Source organism: Schistocerca americana, chromosome 8 (assembly GCF_021461395.2).
Source record: "Schistocerca americana isolate TAMUIC-IGC-003095 chromosome 8, iqSchAmer2.1, whole genome shotgun sequence".
NCBI lineage: Eukaryota > Metazoa > Arthropoda > Insecta > Orthoptera > Acrididae > Schistocerca > Schistocerca americana.
In genome coordinates this window covers 135,397,698-135,416,725 of record NC_060126.1, presented here as the reverse complement: position 1 = coordinate 135,416,725, position 19,028 = coordinate 135,397,698, and the positions used below count along the sequence as shown (strand labels likewise).

At 41.8% G+C, this 19,028-nt stretch overlaps 1 protein-coding gene across 1 annotated transcript in view; it reads left to right on the top strand.

Moving 5' to 3' along the window:
- The window catches only part of LOC124545626, a 258,100-nt gene extending 239,523 nt beyond the window's left edge, over nucleotides 1-18,577 (top strand). Inside the window, exon 11 of the mRNA XM_047124573.1 lies at nucleotides 17,504-18,577. Within this exon, the coding sequence (XP_046980529.1) occupies nucleotides 17,504-17,735 (232 nt within the window). The 3' untranslated portion in view covers nucleotides 17,736-18,577. The remainder of the gene's footprint in view (nucleotides 1-17,503) is intronic.
- The last annotated feature ends 451 nt before the right edge of the window (nucleotides 18,578-19,028 follow it).

Sequence of the window (19,028 nt, the reverse complement as noted above, 5' to 3'; positions counted from 1 at the left end):
CCTTCGCGGGATAGGCCAAAATTGTGACGTCCGGAAACGAGACGTTGTGAGAGGCTACCAGAAAAAAAAGATAGTTACGCTGTGCATGTGAGCTGCACGATGAGATAGATGAACACAGACAAGACGAGCATGGTATATATGTAGACTGCACGACGAACACAACACCAGACACGGAGAGGAAAGCATGATTTGTGTTGCACGAACGACTTGTCGCCGTTGGTGTGCTGAGGCTGAGCATGCTGCACTGCATCTAAACGACTCCGGATCACCTTTCTAAATTCTGGATGCGACCAAAATTGGCTTTAAAAGACGTCTCCAAATTTGCGGCGCCGGGGAAATGAATGAATGATCGACGTTTAACTCACCGCTGCATCAACACTGCGGCTGATATTTGGAAGCTTCTAACGTTAATGCTTGCTTGCTTCATGTTATTACTGATAACATGAGTAAATTTGACCACTAACTTATCTTCTTCACATGGACTCTTAACAAATCTAGTACTAATAAATGTACTTTCAGTTTTATTTTTATGTATTACTAACTGAAATTCTGATTACTCTTAGGTTGTAAGTATGTTGTGAAATGTCTTTTTCATATCGACGTTATAATGAAAAATAAATCCCGTGTAATTATATGTGTGTTGGGTACCCTTCATTTCTTAAAAACGTTACTGAAAAACGGCAATTTCTGCCTTAATCTCATACAGAATTAAGGTATGAAAGAGGCAGATTTCAAAGCGAACGGTTCCTTCCTAGATGAATGCTGTAATGTTTTCCATCTCCAGGGCAAATAGAGGGGAAAAGAAATTGAGTTAAAGAAGTGGAATCTAACGATTTCGCGAATGAGATACCTTCCAAATGTTTGGTTGTGAAAACTTGTGTAGTTTACCTGTAGTATGCGATGAACATGTCGCATTTCTGTGCATTAGAAGTGTATTGCCTTGTAATTTCTTAATTAACATTTTATATATTTACATTAAAATGGAAGAAATAGCAACTGATAGTAACGAATATGTGAAAATAATATTTCTTAATTTCCTTGATTACACAGATCACTCGACCAGGGACTGGAATTAACCTTTTCCTTTGGTTGTAGGAGGAGAATGGAGGAGAGGGAGGCGCAGATGGCAGGCCCATTAGTAAAAGTAGAGAGAAAAGGAATAGGTCAACAGGCTCTATTCATAATTAGTATGCAAAAATAGAAAGGTATACATTTTCAGTTAGTACTTGTCGTCAGGAGGCACCAAGAGAGTGATACAGCTGGCTGATAAATATTAGAGGTTCGTGAGCAGCATCCTGCACTTCGTAAGTTGCTGGACAAGCTTAAAGAACCACCGAGCTAAGAAACTAACGCACCCAAACATACGCTTTGTTAGCCAACATGAGTTTCCGTCAGAATGGGAGACTGCAGATAGTGTAATGATAAGGTTGGTGCCAGATGTCAGAATCTCCGAGGATACTCATTGCTTGAGGTCTATGGCGGTAGCTGAGAAACAACAATGGAATGCTCTAACTGTAAGGTTATGGCATGGGCCGTCTTCAGAGAACACACTGTGTTGGCTATAGCCGGAACGGGTACAGCTGCGTGTCTCATTTCTGTAGCATGTCCTATGGGAGAGCCATTAGTTCAGCAGAAGCCTTACCGCCTATGATCTTTGAGAGTTCACGGTTCATCGTAGCTACTTTTCCTACAAAACTTCAGTTTACTCTAAAGGAGGACTGGCACAGATAACTCTGAGTGAGGCAGTAGAAATCACGTGAATTACAAGGTATTTGTATAGTGAAGTGGGTTGCAGGAAATGCAATTAGTTCCAAAACAAGTCTTGTCAGTATGAGGCGAATCTTTAATCCTGACCAAGTCAGTCGTAATTTTTATAAATTTTTCTTATCATTTATAGATCTAAAATGTTAATTTTAAAATTCTGAACTTATCTGACCTAAAATTAATTTAAAGAGCTTAAAACGTTCAGCTCCCTTTTTCTAAAAAAAGTGTACTTTAACAAGTTCCTATTGCGATAATAAGACACATAAAGAATGTTCAACTTTTTTTTATTAGTACAAAAATTGGCAACTGTCTGTAATATGTGTGGATTGGACATATGTTCCATGTAAATGAAGCTCCATTTTTAACGTTCAGCAATTTTATTTGCCATGGTGAAACATCGATATCCTGATGCAGCTGTTTTATTGTACAAAAGTATTTTTCATGTAAAATTGTTGAACACTGAAGATGGACCTTCGACTCTGTTTCTTGAACATTGGTTTGAACTCCATAGTACTTACTAACCATGTCTATATTGCACGTGATATGCTACTGCTTTCGACTGATCTTTCCACTGATTTAACAAACAATTTTCTATTGGACTACGAATCGTGGTGAAATTTCGGAGAGAATTTTGTGCCCAACGAAACTTCAGTGGAAGTGTACATTTTCAGAATTACCAACATTTTTTATTTACTCCTTGTTCGTGAGTAATGGTGTGTAATTTGTCCTTTACAGGACAGGTTTCTAAAAGATCAAAAACAGGAAGGACCCGTGACACCTCCTTCGAATGAATCAAAGGAAGGAAAAACAATACGCAATTTTGTTATCCAAAAGATATAACAATAAACTTGAAATTGTCGTAAGAGCAGTAGTGAAACAAATTTCAAAAATACTGTGAACATGTAAATTAAAGGAGTTGAGTCCTTGCATACTGCTCTCGAAGTTCACGCCCAATCACGAGAACTCGGAGTCGTAATTCACAGCTGCAATGCTTAGCGTGCCTTATAGAGTATATTGGCTATCATTTTCTTGAAAATTCTTAGTACACTACAAGCTAGTCAAAGACTGACCTAGTTTCTTGTCGGCGGTCGAAGCCGGCGCCCTGTTTGTTTCTGCTACGCTGCCAAGCGTTTTTTGATATGGATTCGATCCCTCGTGACCGAGTGGCACGACCTTCACATATTCACGATTTTTTAATTATTTTGTGTCATCTGATGACGCTGTACCTTTAAGCTTCCGAAATCGATCGTACAACAAAAAAGACAAGTTGCTTACAACCAAGGCAAATTTTTCTCCCATTAGTATTTAATATAAAGTCTCATCGATATATCGGAAATATCGACTATAAAAATAATTTTGATATTTATGCATTTCCGTACTACTGATATATCGATTAATTTTCGCAATATATCCGAATTTCAAAATTGTATTCTCTGCATAACTTGAGTGAGGATTAAAAATAAATAATCACTGTTTTTTACTTGTTCTATCAAGTGACCTTAACAATTGTTTTCACGAGTCAATAAATGCAAAGTTTCCAGTATTAATCTTGACTATCAGCTTGAAAGTTGCTCTTCTGCAGAAATTTGACATAAGGTATAAGGATACATCTATTTGCTGTGTCTATGTTTTTAGATCCATTGTACAAAAACATTCATTTCGTGGGCCCTTCACCAAGAGCTCTCAGCTCCCATTAATTTGACTTCTTTATGACGCTGTCAAAATAGGTTTCATCATCAGATTTGGAGTTTGCAATGGACACAATAACAGATCCTTCAGGTTCATGGATTCCAACTAACACTGAACAGAGGTACTATAGACTTTTTTTAAAGTGTTGAGGTTTTCATTTCCAAATACTATTTTCAATTTAGAAGAACTATTATCTCTCTTGCATAGGTATTAAATATGTTTTCGCGTAATTACCCAACTCTATAAATTCTCTTAAAAGTTCTCTTTAAAAGCAGTGTAAAACTTAAAATGGTTTCCACCACTTAAATAAACATCGTGATAAACTCTTGTGTGTAGCTCGTCTGTGACAGATCTCTGATACAACTAATCTAAATAGCAACAGATTCCTGTTTCAGACGCCAACAACTTATTTCAAATTATTCTTCTTTATACAGGGTAAGCAACAAGTCTTACAACATTTTGGATAGGTGCAGGTGGCAACCAGATCACAGTACTTTTGATTCGGAAGGTTGTTACATTACTTTGCCTCATGTGATACGTTTTGATAAGTGCATATGTGAAATTTGTACTTTTACTAAGGCACTGTCACAATAACAAAGGTAATTGCGGTGAAATGCCGAATAAATCATAAATATATTATTATCCTGTAGCTAACCAACGGAGGCTACGAGTTCCTTGTAACAACGTATTCAGAAAATATCACTGAACAACGTCAGAAATATTGTCGTTGGACGTCGGGTTTATCCTGTATATAAAAGACCCTGTATACCGAAAACATCGATATTGTGTCTGTAATACTTCGTCAGCATACATATCTTTCAGGCCAATTACCGAAAAATTGATATATACCGTGTTTTCCAAGAAAAAATTAACAAATGAACATTTAGTTTGAGGGTTATGTGAATTCCGATTGGTTCATTATTTGTTGTATTATGTCCATTACCGTCGGAGGTGTATGTTAGAGGCGATCCTTTTTCTTAAAAATTATTTACTAGCTGAAATCATACCAAAGGAAGTTAATATTAAGTCTTCCTAGAGGAGGGTGAAAGTGAGTCTCTTGCGAGACTCCCCAGTCACTATAGGCCTTCTAACATGGAGTAACGCTCTACATAAGTTTGCTAGATGGCCCATGTGACTGCCAGCTAGCAGGGAGGGGCAGCAGTTACCTCACATGCTGAATCTTTCACACAATGTAATATTCGGAGCTGGAGGGAGCATACTCGCTTGACTGCATGAACGGAAAGGCGTGCAGACTGGTCATTTCGTAATCTTTCTCATAGAGACACTATTCGATAAAAAATTTGATGCTACCCCATCTTACAGCTTCATTCGTTAGCTTCATAATGAACCGCCTATTATTTTCTTAAAGACCATAGTTATCGTGATATTTCGAGATTAAGTAAACTAGTGCAAGAAATCCGAAAGTTTTGCGCTCAAAAATATGGGTCGCTATGAATTAGAGTTTGGTGCATGTTAGATTATACATGACAATGAATGAAATGTAGCTAACATATTGTATTATTCTGTATACTTGGGAGGATAATGCTATCTGTCTCTATCTCGAGAAAACTGATTGTATGTAAACCACTACATGCAAAATACTCGGACCAGCGAAAAAGCCTGAGTGAAATACTCATAAATGTCTTATATCTCATAAATGGTTTGAAATACGGTAACAAGATTTAGCCAAACATAACAGGGTTTGAAAATATTCATCTCACTACCATTCTGAGGCAGTTCAAATTGCGACATAATCCTGAAACAGTTTAATAATAAACTTGTAACTGAGGGCAAGACAGGCCAGTAGCATATAGAAAAGATAACTCTCAGTACAAAGATAAAGGTCTAACTTCTTTACCTATATAGTAGCAAAACCCAAAGCATGTCTCATTTCACTATCTGTGTTAGCCCGTAATAATTACGTTATTTCATTGAAAAAGTCTGTAGTTGCTTTAATATCATGGTAGATACGGGTGTCTAGCATATTAATCATGTAGAAAAACTGTCTCCAATTTGCTTGCTATCATTTGACAATAACTTGTTTTAATATCTCAAACCATATACGAGATACAAGGCATTTATGAATATTTTGTTTGGCATTTTTTGCTGGCGTGCTTATTCAAGATGTAGTGCATTAGGTACATACCATTTTCAAACATTGGAGACAGATAGCAATATCTCGAAAGTTTAAAGAATGATTCAGTATGCTATCCATATTTCATTCACAGCAACATATGAGCTAACACACATCTAACGCAAATTCACAGTGACTCCCATTTTTCACTTAAAACTTTAACAATTTCTTACAATACCTTTCCTAATCCCGAACTATCACAATAAATATGTTCATTAATGAAACGAAAGGTACTCCATTGTGAAGCTTACGAATGAAGCTATGATATGTGCAAGAATCAGATTTTTTGCTCAGTAGTTTCTTTATATTTGTTTGAGAAATATTACAGAGTAGCTGGCGGCACATGGCATTCTGTTTTGTCCAAAGGGTTATCTGGCGTTGTGTGAGCGTTCCTGCCCTGCAGGCTGTGACATCTGATGTCAAACTGGATTCATGATTGGACAGGGCAAGTAGCATTTGGGGAACCTTACAAGGACTTACAAGGAAACTAGCATTGTAGCTATCACGGAAAACATGCACAGCTCCCTGCAGGGCACCCAGCTATTAGATGACAGAGCCAGGAAGGAAGCTGTCACTCAAACTGGCAAGTAAGCTTACAGCAAATCTTACACCATGTGAGACGGGCTTAATCCTCGCAAGCATTGTCATTTGAACCAGCGGAAAGAGAAGCGTTACACAAAATTAAGTTTCATGACTCATACTACCCCCTCAGAAAATCATTACAAAATACAGTATGAGTTGCAAGCATCACGAGAACATCAGTCACAGTGACTGCCACTGGTGCACTAATAAAATCAAGGTACAGAGAACACTGATCTGAGTTGGAAACTTTTGTGTAGCCCACCTTTGTCATCATCAAGTGCAGCAACTTGTCAAACAGCTTCCGCTATGCCCATACAGAGGAACATAAAAAAGAAATAAGACATTGTCTAGAGTAACAAACATCCCATCATAAGTGCAGAAGAATATATCCCACAATAGTCTGCCAACAAAGCCCTCACTACTCGCTGCACAACTTGCACTGGTGAAGTGGGAAACCGATCCAAAAAAATTTCCCGTGTTCTACCTTCTGGTTCCAGTTCTTCCACCTGCATAGTTTTGTTAACCGCCTCCACAGGAACGACACACAAATCCATCTTGCTATCGTGCAGGGATGATACAGACAATAATTCATGAATAACAACGTCTACCGAGACTTGCCCTATCATGTAAATGATTTAATGCCTTCCTAACTTCTAGTTCCTTCACCAAAAACAACAAACCAATAACCCTATTTACATAAGCGTAGCCCTAACTTGTAATCTACCCAGCAGCACAAGTGAAAGAGTCTCACGTTCAAAAAACTAAAGTATCACTTCTGTCTCTATGAGGTCCAACTCATTGTTGTCAGTTTCATCCATCTGCTCCCCAACTGTCAACTGCAGTGGCTAGAAGTTGATGGGATACCTCGGCTCAGGGCTGGCAGCACCCCACCCTTGAAAAATATTTCAAGAGTCAGCTCCTCCTTCCATACACATATTGCGGTTGCCAAATCACTAGCAGTTATATCTGGAACGCCACAAACGAAAGCAAGACACAGTTTCTCAACAAGCTAATGCTAAGGCTGCAGGTAACACACCAGCACAACGCACAACCACAGTCTGCCACCAGTTATAGTGCAGGGTTTGGAGGGAGTGGAATTTGGGCTGGGTATTGTTCAAGCATGGGCCTATTTTGCAATTAGCATTTATTAAGAAAGTGTCTATCACACAATGCACAAATGACATGTATAGAAATGCCTAGCATTTATACCAAATAAACAGAATTCTGATCCAAAATAATTCTTTCTTAAAACTGACCGCAGCGCAGAAAATAATAAAAAACTTATCCTAAGGAAATACAGTATATTCAAATTCTGATCTTATGCTTCCCTAGTGACATACAAGTTGGTACCAATCAAGAACAGAGAGAGTTCATAATATTCACAGTATGATAGTGTAGCGTCTTCATAATCAGACAACCAGAATCACACTGAATACTAAATGAATAAAAAGTACAATAAGACCTACATCTGCTATCAACAAACTGCACCAGCTTAATACTTCTTAAAAGACGACTACACAAGTCTGCCTAATACACCGGTAATGGACAGCTGCATACACAAATCTTAAGGCTATGTACAACCGTGGAAAAATGCCCTTAGTGTAAACACAAAACGTAACACAGAAAACAGCCTCTGACTGTCTCCATTGTGTTCAGTACCCACGACACAGTAACTTCCCTGAGAATCTGTCAGCTGCCCCCTCCCCCAACCCCCATCGATGTGGGTGATAAAAGCACAACCTTAATGCTCTGTACGGTACAGCAATAACTAATCTCCACTATTCTTTATTTCTAGCTGTGGTTACAACTTTCTTCTCTACGCACTGCACATTCTTCAAGTAGGTGATCTCCATACAAAGCTTGACCACACCCTGCACCGACTGTTGTGCCTCTACACGCTGCCTGGCCCCACGGCGTTCCAAGTTCCAGACTGTTCATCTTTCCATCTTGGTTGCTAGCCGCCAACGAACTGCAGCTCTCCCCAAACGGCAAGCTGCAGTGACTACTTGGTTGTGCCTCACCATACCCAAACAAATGTCGTCACTGCCCCGCACAAGGCCCACCACCGACCAACACTTCTCAGGTGTTACACACAGTGGCCTCTGGCAGTCGCTCAAGCGTTTGCGTTGCGTGTATTCCGTCCCACTGACCAGTACATCCAGAGTCAACACACCGACAGACAACACTGGCTGTCGCACCAATCCCCAGCCCCTGGTAACACACAATAGGTCTGTCATCCAGTTCCGTGGTGGCCACGGCGCCGATTTCCGGTACTTCTCTATACAGTAGACTCCCTTCTCTTGACTCCCAACACCTCCAGGCCCAGCCTGCCCATCAGTCAAACATGGCTGTTGCAGCAAAGCCTGATCCCCAGCAATATGTGGTAAGATTTCAACCCAATTTCACAAGAGTCCCAGTGTTGACCTGCTAATACTGTTGTCAGTTCCTCATCTTGCTGCAGACTGTCCTGCTTTGTTGCGCCAATGCAGGAAATTTCACTGTGGCACTGGTGTTGGCCACACTCTGCCAAACGTGCCAGAGAGACTCTCGAGCAGTAAATCCGTGCAAGCGTGGCTAGCTGGGCAGCGGGAAGAGGCGCATGTCGCAAAATACAATTTTTCGACAAAATCACCACACTAATTTTTTCTTCGCAATAGTCTGAGGAATGTGCACATAGTCTGCTTGAAAGGTAGGATTGAAGAGCTGGGTACAGAAGCATACAAAAATAAAAGGTCATTTCCAAAAAGAAACCAGAATTTTATCTGATGAGGCCAACACTACATTAATCAAAAAAGAAACACTAAACGTTGTCGAAGCCTTACCAAAAATAGACAACGTATGAAGACACACCAAAATACTTTTTTAACAAGAAGGGTAATCCACAGAGCCAAGAGACTGCCTCAGTCACCAAAACTGGAAGTACACTCTTCCCGACTCTCTAAGTTCCCACAGTAACTGGCCATAGTATAACATCAAAAAAACAGTTGATTAAAACCTAGCATAACAGTTTTACACAACATAAACAGGGCGAACACTTTCATGAAGTCTTAAACCGATAATGTACTTAAAGATTTAAAAAAAGTCACGAAACATTAATAAAACTGCCTTATTTTAACTAATATGATCAATAGATGGATTAATCCACAGGAAATACCCAGAAAAAATCATGGCATTACAATGTTGAGCAGTTTAAAGAACACAAGATAAAGTTAATCAGCTCGTTAAGCTCCAAAACATCCAACAGAATTAAATAACAGTTTTCTACTGTACGAAAACAGAAGGTATAGTTAGTCTGTTTTTAAAGCTCCAAAACACAGAATAGTCTTCAATTAATCCACATTCAATGGTGTCTGCTGTAACTATGAGCAAGACAGACACCTATAACAGTATCAGAGATAGTCGTTGCAGCAACTGACGAAGCTTGATAATGCAAATAAGGCTGGTCCGGGTGAGTGTCAAGAGGCATAATTTGCAGATTGCAGAAACGGAAGCAAATGACCAGAAACGTGACCCTGGGGATGCCAACCGACGCATGCAATGGTGTCTGCAGCAGCAAGTTACCCAATCCACCCATCCTCTGTCTACAGCTAGTGGTCTAGAGGTTGGCGTTGCTACCTCTGGATCACAGGGTCCTGGGTTCGACTCCCAGCTGGTTGGGCTTTTTCTCCACCCAGGGACTGGGTGTTTGTGTTGTCCTCATCATTTCATCATCATTCGGGAAAATGGCGAGCCTGTACAGTAAAAATATTGGGAGTTTGCATGGGCGCTGATAACTGCGTCGTTGAGGGACCCACAGACCAAACATCATCATCATCCATTCAGCCTGCCACTTATCAGTGCCCTCAGACTATCACATATTTTTACAGAATAGAGTCCTGACAACACGACTGCTTCCTGTTGCAAATCTGCAGCGCCCAGGCCCGCGGGCCTTGTAGCAGGTATTACTTTGCCCATCCTCTGAAGTCTGAAAGCCAAATCAGAATGACTTCCAGCCCATGACACGAGTCCCGCTGATGACATTGCTGGGTAAACAACCAGAGCTAATAGTGGAGGACCACTATCAGTACGAGCTGTCATGGTTCACTGCTGTTATTTGATTATATCTAATTTCGCTGGTTTCTCTCTACTTTCAACATCATATAGGTTCCCTTCAACCTGATGGCCCACTCATGGACAGACGGGTGCATTTTAGCAGCACGAGCTGGTGTGGGCGAACATTTGATGCACCAGCAGCGTACACGACTCTACTGCCATGGCCAAGTGGTTCACACATGTGCAGTATGCGTGCAACAGAGCTGCCTGGTAGGCAACTGCACCTGCCTGCGGGTGATCAGATGGATGTCACCCAACACCCGTGCCCAACTGGGTGGCACTGGAAATGCTTAAGACAGACTATCTTTACTGCCTGAAGACGGCATGTGGAGAGATCAGGTTGCTTCATCTATCTTTACACCGAGGACCGCTGACTCTTATTGGACGGTCTTATGCCCAGCACCTTCTAATGTCCTATTACAGGACCACACGACTATTTAGCTATTGGGGTTCTCTCTCCTCCCATCGGCACGTCTGCCTGCTGTTCTCTTCCTAGCTGTAGTGCGTGTTTACTGCATTTACGCCATGATTTTTCGAAAACAGCAGCAGCAGCTGCTGGAACACTTTTTCGGTTCCTAAAAGAATTGCGATATTGGGGTTCCCTTTCGTCCCATGGGCTCGTCTACTGACTTTTCTCTTCCTAGCTCTAGTGCCTGCTTACTACAGATAGGCCACGATTTTTCGGAAACAGCAGCAGCAGTTGGAAGACTTTTTTGGCTCCTAAAACTTCTTAGAAGACATTAACGACGTAAGGCAGAAGCTACAAACTCCAGGCATCTACACTTAACAGAAACACTTAAGAGTACAGTCACATTTCGCAAACGGAAAGTGTATTTCTGTTCCGGGGTTTGCAACCAATGCACGCTGACACAATCGCCCTTGATTCTGAGGTAGCTCGTTCGAACCCGAAAGTTGCTTTCCGTACCACTGTGACCTCGACCTACGTGGGGTGGAATGCCCTATCTTATTTCTGACCTTTGAACTGACTTACCCAGACAGTTATACAAGGACCTGTAATTGAAAGTTGAACTTCAGAACACGATGCAGGATGGAATTACTCACATTAGCAAAGCACTGCCGAAGGTGAAATACGAGATGAACGACCACGATCGTTTAAGGACAGGATTCGTATCTTCAGATCACACTCACCCACTCTTTTAAGTGTATTATTTTTTCATTTTTTCGTTGAAAATCTTCTTAAAACCACAAACCAAAAATACCAAAAGTAATTTTGAAACTATAATTCCTGAAACTAAAAGTAAAGTGCAATGTGGGGATTTCCCTGAATGGTTTCCTGTACTTCTCACCGAGTTAATTTTGAATTATTTCGAATTCTGGAAGAACGTAATGGAGCCACTTCCCATTCTCTTGTGTCCGTGTTGATTGTGCATGTGGCCTTTTCCAAAGTCCTCAGAATTTTACTGTTTACATACAGCCTCTCACGAAGTCCTTCTCTACGGTCGCAGGTTCGAATCTTGCCTCGGGCATGGATGTGTGTGATGTCCTTAGGTTAGTTAGGTTTAAGTAGTTCTAAGTTCTAGGGGACTGATGACCTCAGACGTTAAGTTCCATAGTGCTCAGAGCCATTTGAACCATTTTGAAGTCCTTCATCTCACAGTAGCGCATGCTCCCTAAATTTTGAATTATTTATTGGATGTGGTCCAATCTCAGTGTCCCCCTAAAATTTTTACCCTCTACAGTTCCCTCTAGTACCATGTCCCATCATCCTGTCCCTTCTTATTTTCGGTGATTTCCATATGTCCTTTTCTTCTTCCATTCTTTACAGAATTTCTCCATTCTTTATCTCAATTTTCAACTTACGTTTGAAGCATAACGTCTGAAACGCTTCGGCTCTCTTTTTCTGATTGTTCGACAGTCCATGATTCAGTACCATACAATGCTATGCTCCAAGGTTAAGACTAATGTTGGGAACTAGCAGACTTACATAGATCACCAGTTTCCACTCTGCCTGCACTAATCAGCTTTTTATTTCCTCCTTGCTTCTTCTGCCATGGGTTATATTGCTTCCATGGCAGCACAGTTCCTTAAGTTTGTCTTCTTCACTGCCTCCAGTTTTGATGTTAAGATTATCGGTAATCTTATTTCTGATACACCTAATTACATTCCCCTCCGCCTCACCCTCAGTGTATATTCTGTGCTCAGCAGACGGTTCGTTTCATTCATTATGTCCTTCAATGTTTGCTGCGTAGATATCACCATCAAATACAGAGCTGCAAAGTACTGGCTAAAGATGGGGAGACAGGGTAAAGTACACACACTAACTAATGTACCGATACAGACGACACGCCACATTAAAAGTTGGCGTTTGGATACATGGCAAGGTGAGTGGGATGTAAGTGATAAGGGGCGAAGACTTCACGACTTCCTTCGTGGCATAAGGTTCGGTTCAGAATGAAACATATCGAACGCAGCCGCGATATGGTACATTTCTCAACCGGACACGGACCGTATTCCACGCACTTAAACCGCTTGAGTCGAACACGGACACCTTCGTGCAGATGCAGGGAAGAAGTTTCCCCAGAACGCACTGTCTTCTTCTGCCGGCAATACTAAACAACAGACGTACGCTGCGCTTAGACTACACAGAAACAGACATACGTATCCATACAGCAAAAAGAGACGAAGAGCAATGACCATAACAAAATGCATTGACAAACGGTGTTTCAAAAACAGCGCGTGAAGAATACCTACGGGCACGAAGTAACAGACATGCCTGTATGTAACGTAACACCAATCTCGAGAGGGCGGATAGCGACACTCACAGTAACAGCGAAAATAGTGACACTGAAGAGCAACAGGAGGGGGAAAGACGACATGTAATAGCAAATAACCGTAAGGTGCTTGCGAAGCCAAGGAAGCACCAAAAGATGTACACTGATAACCACGCAATGTTAATGCATAGGATTAGTAGTATTATTTTTCTATTTCTCTAGTCCTAAACAAACTTTTTTGTTGTGACTGGTGATCAAAAGCTTGAAGAAACCATTCCGAGATATTCACCGCCAGTCAGAATCGGTGGTGGCACTAAGGGCTGTCTCCTCTATTCTATCTTCTTCTTAAAACAACAAAATTTTATTTATATTTCAACGTTAAATTACTGTTACTTTAGAAGGATATTGTTCTTTGTAAAATTATGTAAATAAAAACAAAACAAAAAACTACAAAAAAGATGACAAACAAAAATTGTAATGTATACGACATGTTTTAAAACAACAGATAAAAGGTCTATAATTTTGCAGTAAATAAATAAATAACGCTTTCTTGCTTTCACTGGCTATAGCAATGTCTTCAGCGAATCTTATAATTGATATTTCACCCAGAATTTTAAACCTAGAACTGAACATTTCTTTTATTTCCGTCATTGTTTCTTCGATGTATACATTGAAGAATAGAGATGGAAGCCTAATATACCACCTCTATCTGTCTCTCTCTCCTCCTCTCCACTCCCTCTGCCTCTTCATCACCTCCGCCAATTATCATTGTCCAGTTCTATATCTGACCATATCTCCCCCTTCCCTTCCTCCTTCTGAACATACTCTCTTTCCACCTACACCTGCCCGCTTCCATTTCTACCTATTACCCCTCTATACCTTCCACCTTCCGTATGCGCCTAGCCCTCCTCTCCTATGCGTCTGTTTCCTCCTCCATCTCCCTTTGTCCATCCCCTTCTCCATCCGTCACATCCTGTCCCCAGCTACGCTCATTGGCACGTGTAGCCCCTGCCATTCAGTTCTAAGAAGCAGGCCAATATTACTCCCAAAACATTCCTGTCATGCGGGACAGGATGCACCAGAGGCTTGAAAATTGCCCCTGACATATAGGCCGCATTGCAAAGGAAGTCTATACAACAGGCCCATACTATTCTCACACAACACGCCTGTCATGCAGGGACTGGGAAATAAACATGTATTTGCCCATGTGTCTCCTCCTATTGGAGCTGGGAAATTATATGAACGCCACAGAGCTGATACTCCTGAAGCCTACTGTTTCTGTGCCAAATTTGGTTGAAATCGTTCCAGAGCTTTGGAGGAGTTCCCAGACAAAAATATAAGTGATTATCTATGCTTCCCTACAGCTTACTTCTATCTTTCTCAGAATTTAGAACGTCTTGCAGCGTTTTACCTTGTTGAACACTTTTTTCTGGGTCAACTAAGCCTATGAATGTAACCTGATTTTCTTACGTCTTGCTTCCATTACCAATTTCAGCCTTTACCTTCCCGTAGAGCAAACTGATGGTCATCTAACAGAGCCTCAGTTTCCTTTTCCATAGGACATAGGTTCCAAAATATCGCGGAAGCCATGTGCAAGTGTTGGTTTTCATGGCGGCCAAAATAATAACCATATTCCACTACAAAGCGACATTTGTCGCTATGAGATCTGGTGCGACACTCACGTAGTCATCGAGACGTAGTGAGCACATCCTTGCATCCTTCTACCAACAACAACAAGAGAGAATGGCCACTCCCACACACCTCCCTCCCACCATATCCAATGAGAAGAAACTATTTGAGTAATGCAGTGTATAGGTATCAATATTCCCCCAAGTGCATAACCAGGATCTGAGCGTGGAAACGAGAATGGGTGAGCATTCGTAGTAGTTTCGCGGTGAATGACGAAATACTTTTGAGAATCCACAACAAATGGTTTTGGACATATTTGCTACTTTTTTGTACATTCAACATTGCAGCACATTCAGCATTCGCGATAATCTAAGAAACTATGACTCCACTGCGGTAATGAAACCAACGTTTACCTAGGTTTCAGCCCAAATAATTGAGCCTTCTTCAGAAGATATACCTGAATCTATAATTTGTCTAAGAGAGCAGGGTCTAGAAATTCAGGCTGTTTTAGTTTTATTTCTAGACTATGCCCTGTTAGACACATTACAGATTCAGGTATATCTTCTGAAGAAAGCTCAATTATTTGGGCTGAAACCTAGGTAAAAGTTGGTTTCATTACCGCAATCGTGACTGATAGTTTCTTGTATATTATATTTTCTACTATTCGATGTCCATTACATTTTTCAGTTTTATTAAAAGTGGAAGAAGTAAATACAACTATTTTCAGTCGTACAGTAGCTATTTTGTCTCCTGGTTAGTAGTTTCATGTACCGTCGCGCTTATAATCATTCATATATACCTAGTGTACATGACACTGAAACTTGTACTTCTGTAACACGGGTGGTTGTGTAAGTACCAATGAGCTAAAAATGTGTGACATTGCCTGAAATCAGTATTCAGGATAAGATAAGGCAGCGACCGACAGATAGGAAATAAGCGTATTTTAGAGAAATAATGTTCGCGGATCACTCCTTATTAAAAAGTATGTCCAGTTTTGGTAAAAGTAAAGCTTTCGTCAACACGAAGGCTGGTTTGAACACAGCGGTTTTTTGCTAGACATGGCACTGTTGGTGGTGGTATGCCGGGGCTTTCCTCCGATCTTAGAACTGTCTTATTCAGATAGTTATAAGTGGGATTACTACACTACTGGCCATTAAAATTGCTACACCACGAAGATGACGTGCTACAGCCTAGTAATTTAACCGACAGGAAGTAGATGCTGTAATACGCAAATGATTAGCGTTTCAGAGCATTCACACAAGGTTGGCGCCGGTGGCGACACCTACAACGTGCTGACATGAGGAAAGTTTAAAACCGATTTCTCATACACAAACAGCAGTTGACCGGCGTTGCCTGGTGAAACGTTGTTGTGATGCCTCGTGTAAGGAGGAGAAATTCGTACCATCACGTTTCCGACTTTGATAAAGGTCGGATTGTAGCCTGTCGCGATTGAGGTTTATCGTATCGCGAGATTGCTGCTCGCGTTGGTCGAGATCCAATGACTGTTAGCAGAATATGGAATCGGTGGGTTTAGGAGGGTAATACGGAACGCCGTGCTGGATCCCAACAGCCTCGTATCACTAGCAGTCGAGATGACAGGCATCTTGTCCGCATGGCTGTAACGGATCGTGCAGGCACGTCTCGATCACTGAGTCAACAGATGGGGACGTTTGCAAGACAACAACCATCTGCATGAACAGTTCGACGAAGTTTGCAGCAGCATGGACTATCAGCTCGGAGACCACGGCTGCGGTTACCCTTGACGCTGCATCACAGACAGGAGCGCCTGCGACGAACATGGGTGCACGAATGGCAATACGTCATCTTTTCGGATGAATCCAGGTTCTGTTTACAGCATCATGATGGTCGCATCCGTGTTTGGCGACATCACGGTGGACGCACATTGGAAGCGTGTATTCGTCATCGCCATACTGGCGTATCATCCGGCGTGATGGTATGGGGTGCCGTTGGTTACACGTCTCGGTCACCTGTTGTTCGCATTGACGGAACTCTGAACAGTGGACGTTACATTTCGGATGTGTTACGACCCGTGGCTTTACCCTTCATTCGATCCCTGCGAAACCCTACATTTCAGCAGGATAATGCACGACCGCATGTTGCAGGTCCTGTACGGGTCCTTCTGGATTCAGAAAATGTTCGACTGCTGCCCTGGCCAGCATATTCTCCAGATCTCTCACCAACTGAAAACGTCTCTTCAATGGTGGCTGAGCAACTGGCTCATCACAATACGCTAGTCACTACTCTTGATGAACTGTGGTATCGTGTTGAAGCTGCATGGGCAACTGTACCTGTACACGCCATCCAAGGTCTGTTTGACTCAATGCCCAGGCGTATCAAGGCCGTTATTACGGCCAGAGGTCGTTGTTCTGGGTACTGATTTCTCAGGATCTATGCACCCAAATTGCGTGAAAATGTAATCACATATCAGTTCTAGTATAATATATTTGTCCAATGAATACCCGTTTACTATCTGTATTTCTTCTTGGTGTCGCAATTTTAATGGCCAGTAGTGTATTTAACGTAGCCTTCGAACCGCGACGCAAATTGGAATTTTTACTGTTAGTGGATGACTGATGAAGGGGAAAGAGTTGATAAGTGACAGATGAAAATCACGGGCGGGACCGGGCGTACTAAACTGTTGCATGTGTGTTGGGGGAGGGGGCAGGATTTGAGTTCGGTTTGTGAAGACATTGTAGGAGGGAAGAGGTCTGCCCACTCCACCCTCTCCCAAGCGATATGCTGGGGAACCTCGTGTTGTAGTGTGTTCCACATAGGAGAAATTGGGAGTAAAACTGAAGGGGAGCTGTTGAGCACCTGAAGCCAGGAAGCCGGGCCGTGACCTGCTGGGGTGGTGTTGCAGGAACATCTTCGACCGGCAGGACAGCCTGCGCTCCGACTACATGAGCGACCGCGAGAGCCGCTACGGCATCGTGCAGCAGGCCTCCATCGAGAGCACGGACTCGCGCCTCTGCTACCTCACCTCGTCTGAGGTAAGTCTCCTCCTCCGTCTGCCGTCCGCGTGCACGCAGCTCTGGTCACCGTCTCCGGTAAGTACGCCGGCGAGCCTCAGCGAACAGACCCCGTGCAGGTAGACCCCACTTCAGTGTGCTCCGACACATCTCAAGTACGGAAGGTGTGAGGTTTCGTCAAGATGCGTTCTGAAAGCTGCTAGGCTTCTATGTGATCCTTATAGTCCGATTTAAATTAGGAGGCAGTTGACATTCAGGATCACAAGTCGCGACGTAGTCCTGACCCTATGGTAGTAAATATTTCAAAATGGTCATTTTTCAAAACCACCAAGAGCTGGTGATAAAATAATTCCATATCTACCAACAGTTTCGCTAGTCTGTTCATCTTCAGGTATCATACAATTATTTACTTCAGCCTTTCCTGCCAACGTTATGACTGTGGCGTCAAATAAAAGCCAGTTACGCGGAATGGTTTTTATTCCATGTGATGTCACAGTAGGAAGGCTGTTTTAACCACACGAAGGTGATCAAAAGATCGGAACCGACAGTTGATTAAAAATTAATTTATCCGCATCTCTTGACGGTTTTAAGAAAAAATTTTTACAAAATCGCTTTAAAGTCTCTATTTTCCACCGCTATCACGAAAAATCTGAAATCCCCGTATGGTACTGATCTGTATAGTATCTCTAAGCGTTTCAAAAATCTGCCCATGATTTATTTAGGGCCGAAGGTATGGTAATTTTTCTGAATGGAATATACTGTTTCCCCCCACGAAACAGTTTTAAATGTATCATGTCATATCATGAAAACTACTGAACTCGTTGAACTATTTTTTTTTTCGTTGAATGCCAAAATACTTTGCTCAGCAACGGATCTTTTCAAAGTTTCATTTCGCTTTGTGTTTGCTTTTTTATAAGTTCCGGAAAACTGCGTGTTTTCGCAATTGTCTCAATATATAACTCGTAAGAAGTTTGAAGATCAAAGTCTGTATCCCTACAAAAATCACTTAAAATTTCTGAAATTTACGTACGTGTATAACGATGTAAAAAACATCTCTTAATTTCAGTTACGGCCGGAGCGATGGTTAGTATTTTTCCTGGACATAGTCGAAATTTTCACGCCAAGAAAAATGTACTGCTTGAGAGCTGCCAGGCACAATGCTTTGTGTAGCCAAATTGGCAACGCAGTGGGGGTCGACAATGCCAGTACAGTTCCAGTTTGTGCATGAGTGATGGGGCGGCTCCAGCTCACTCTCTGTCAAATGCCAAATAACTTAAATAGGAGTACAGCTGCAGGACATTGCGTCAAATGGAGTCGCTAAAACTTTGCAATATTTCTTTTCAGTATCGCCTTATCGTCCACAGTCAATGATGTTTAATTCTCTAGGGAGGACACAAACGTATTGTGACTTGTGGA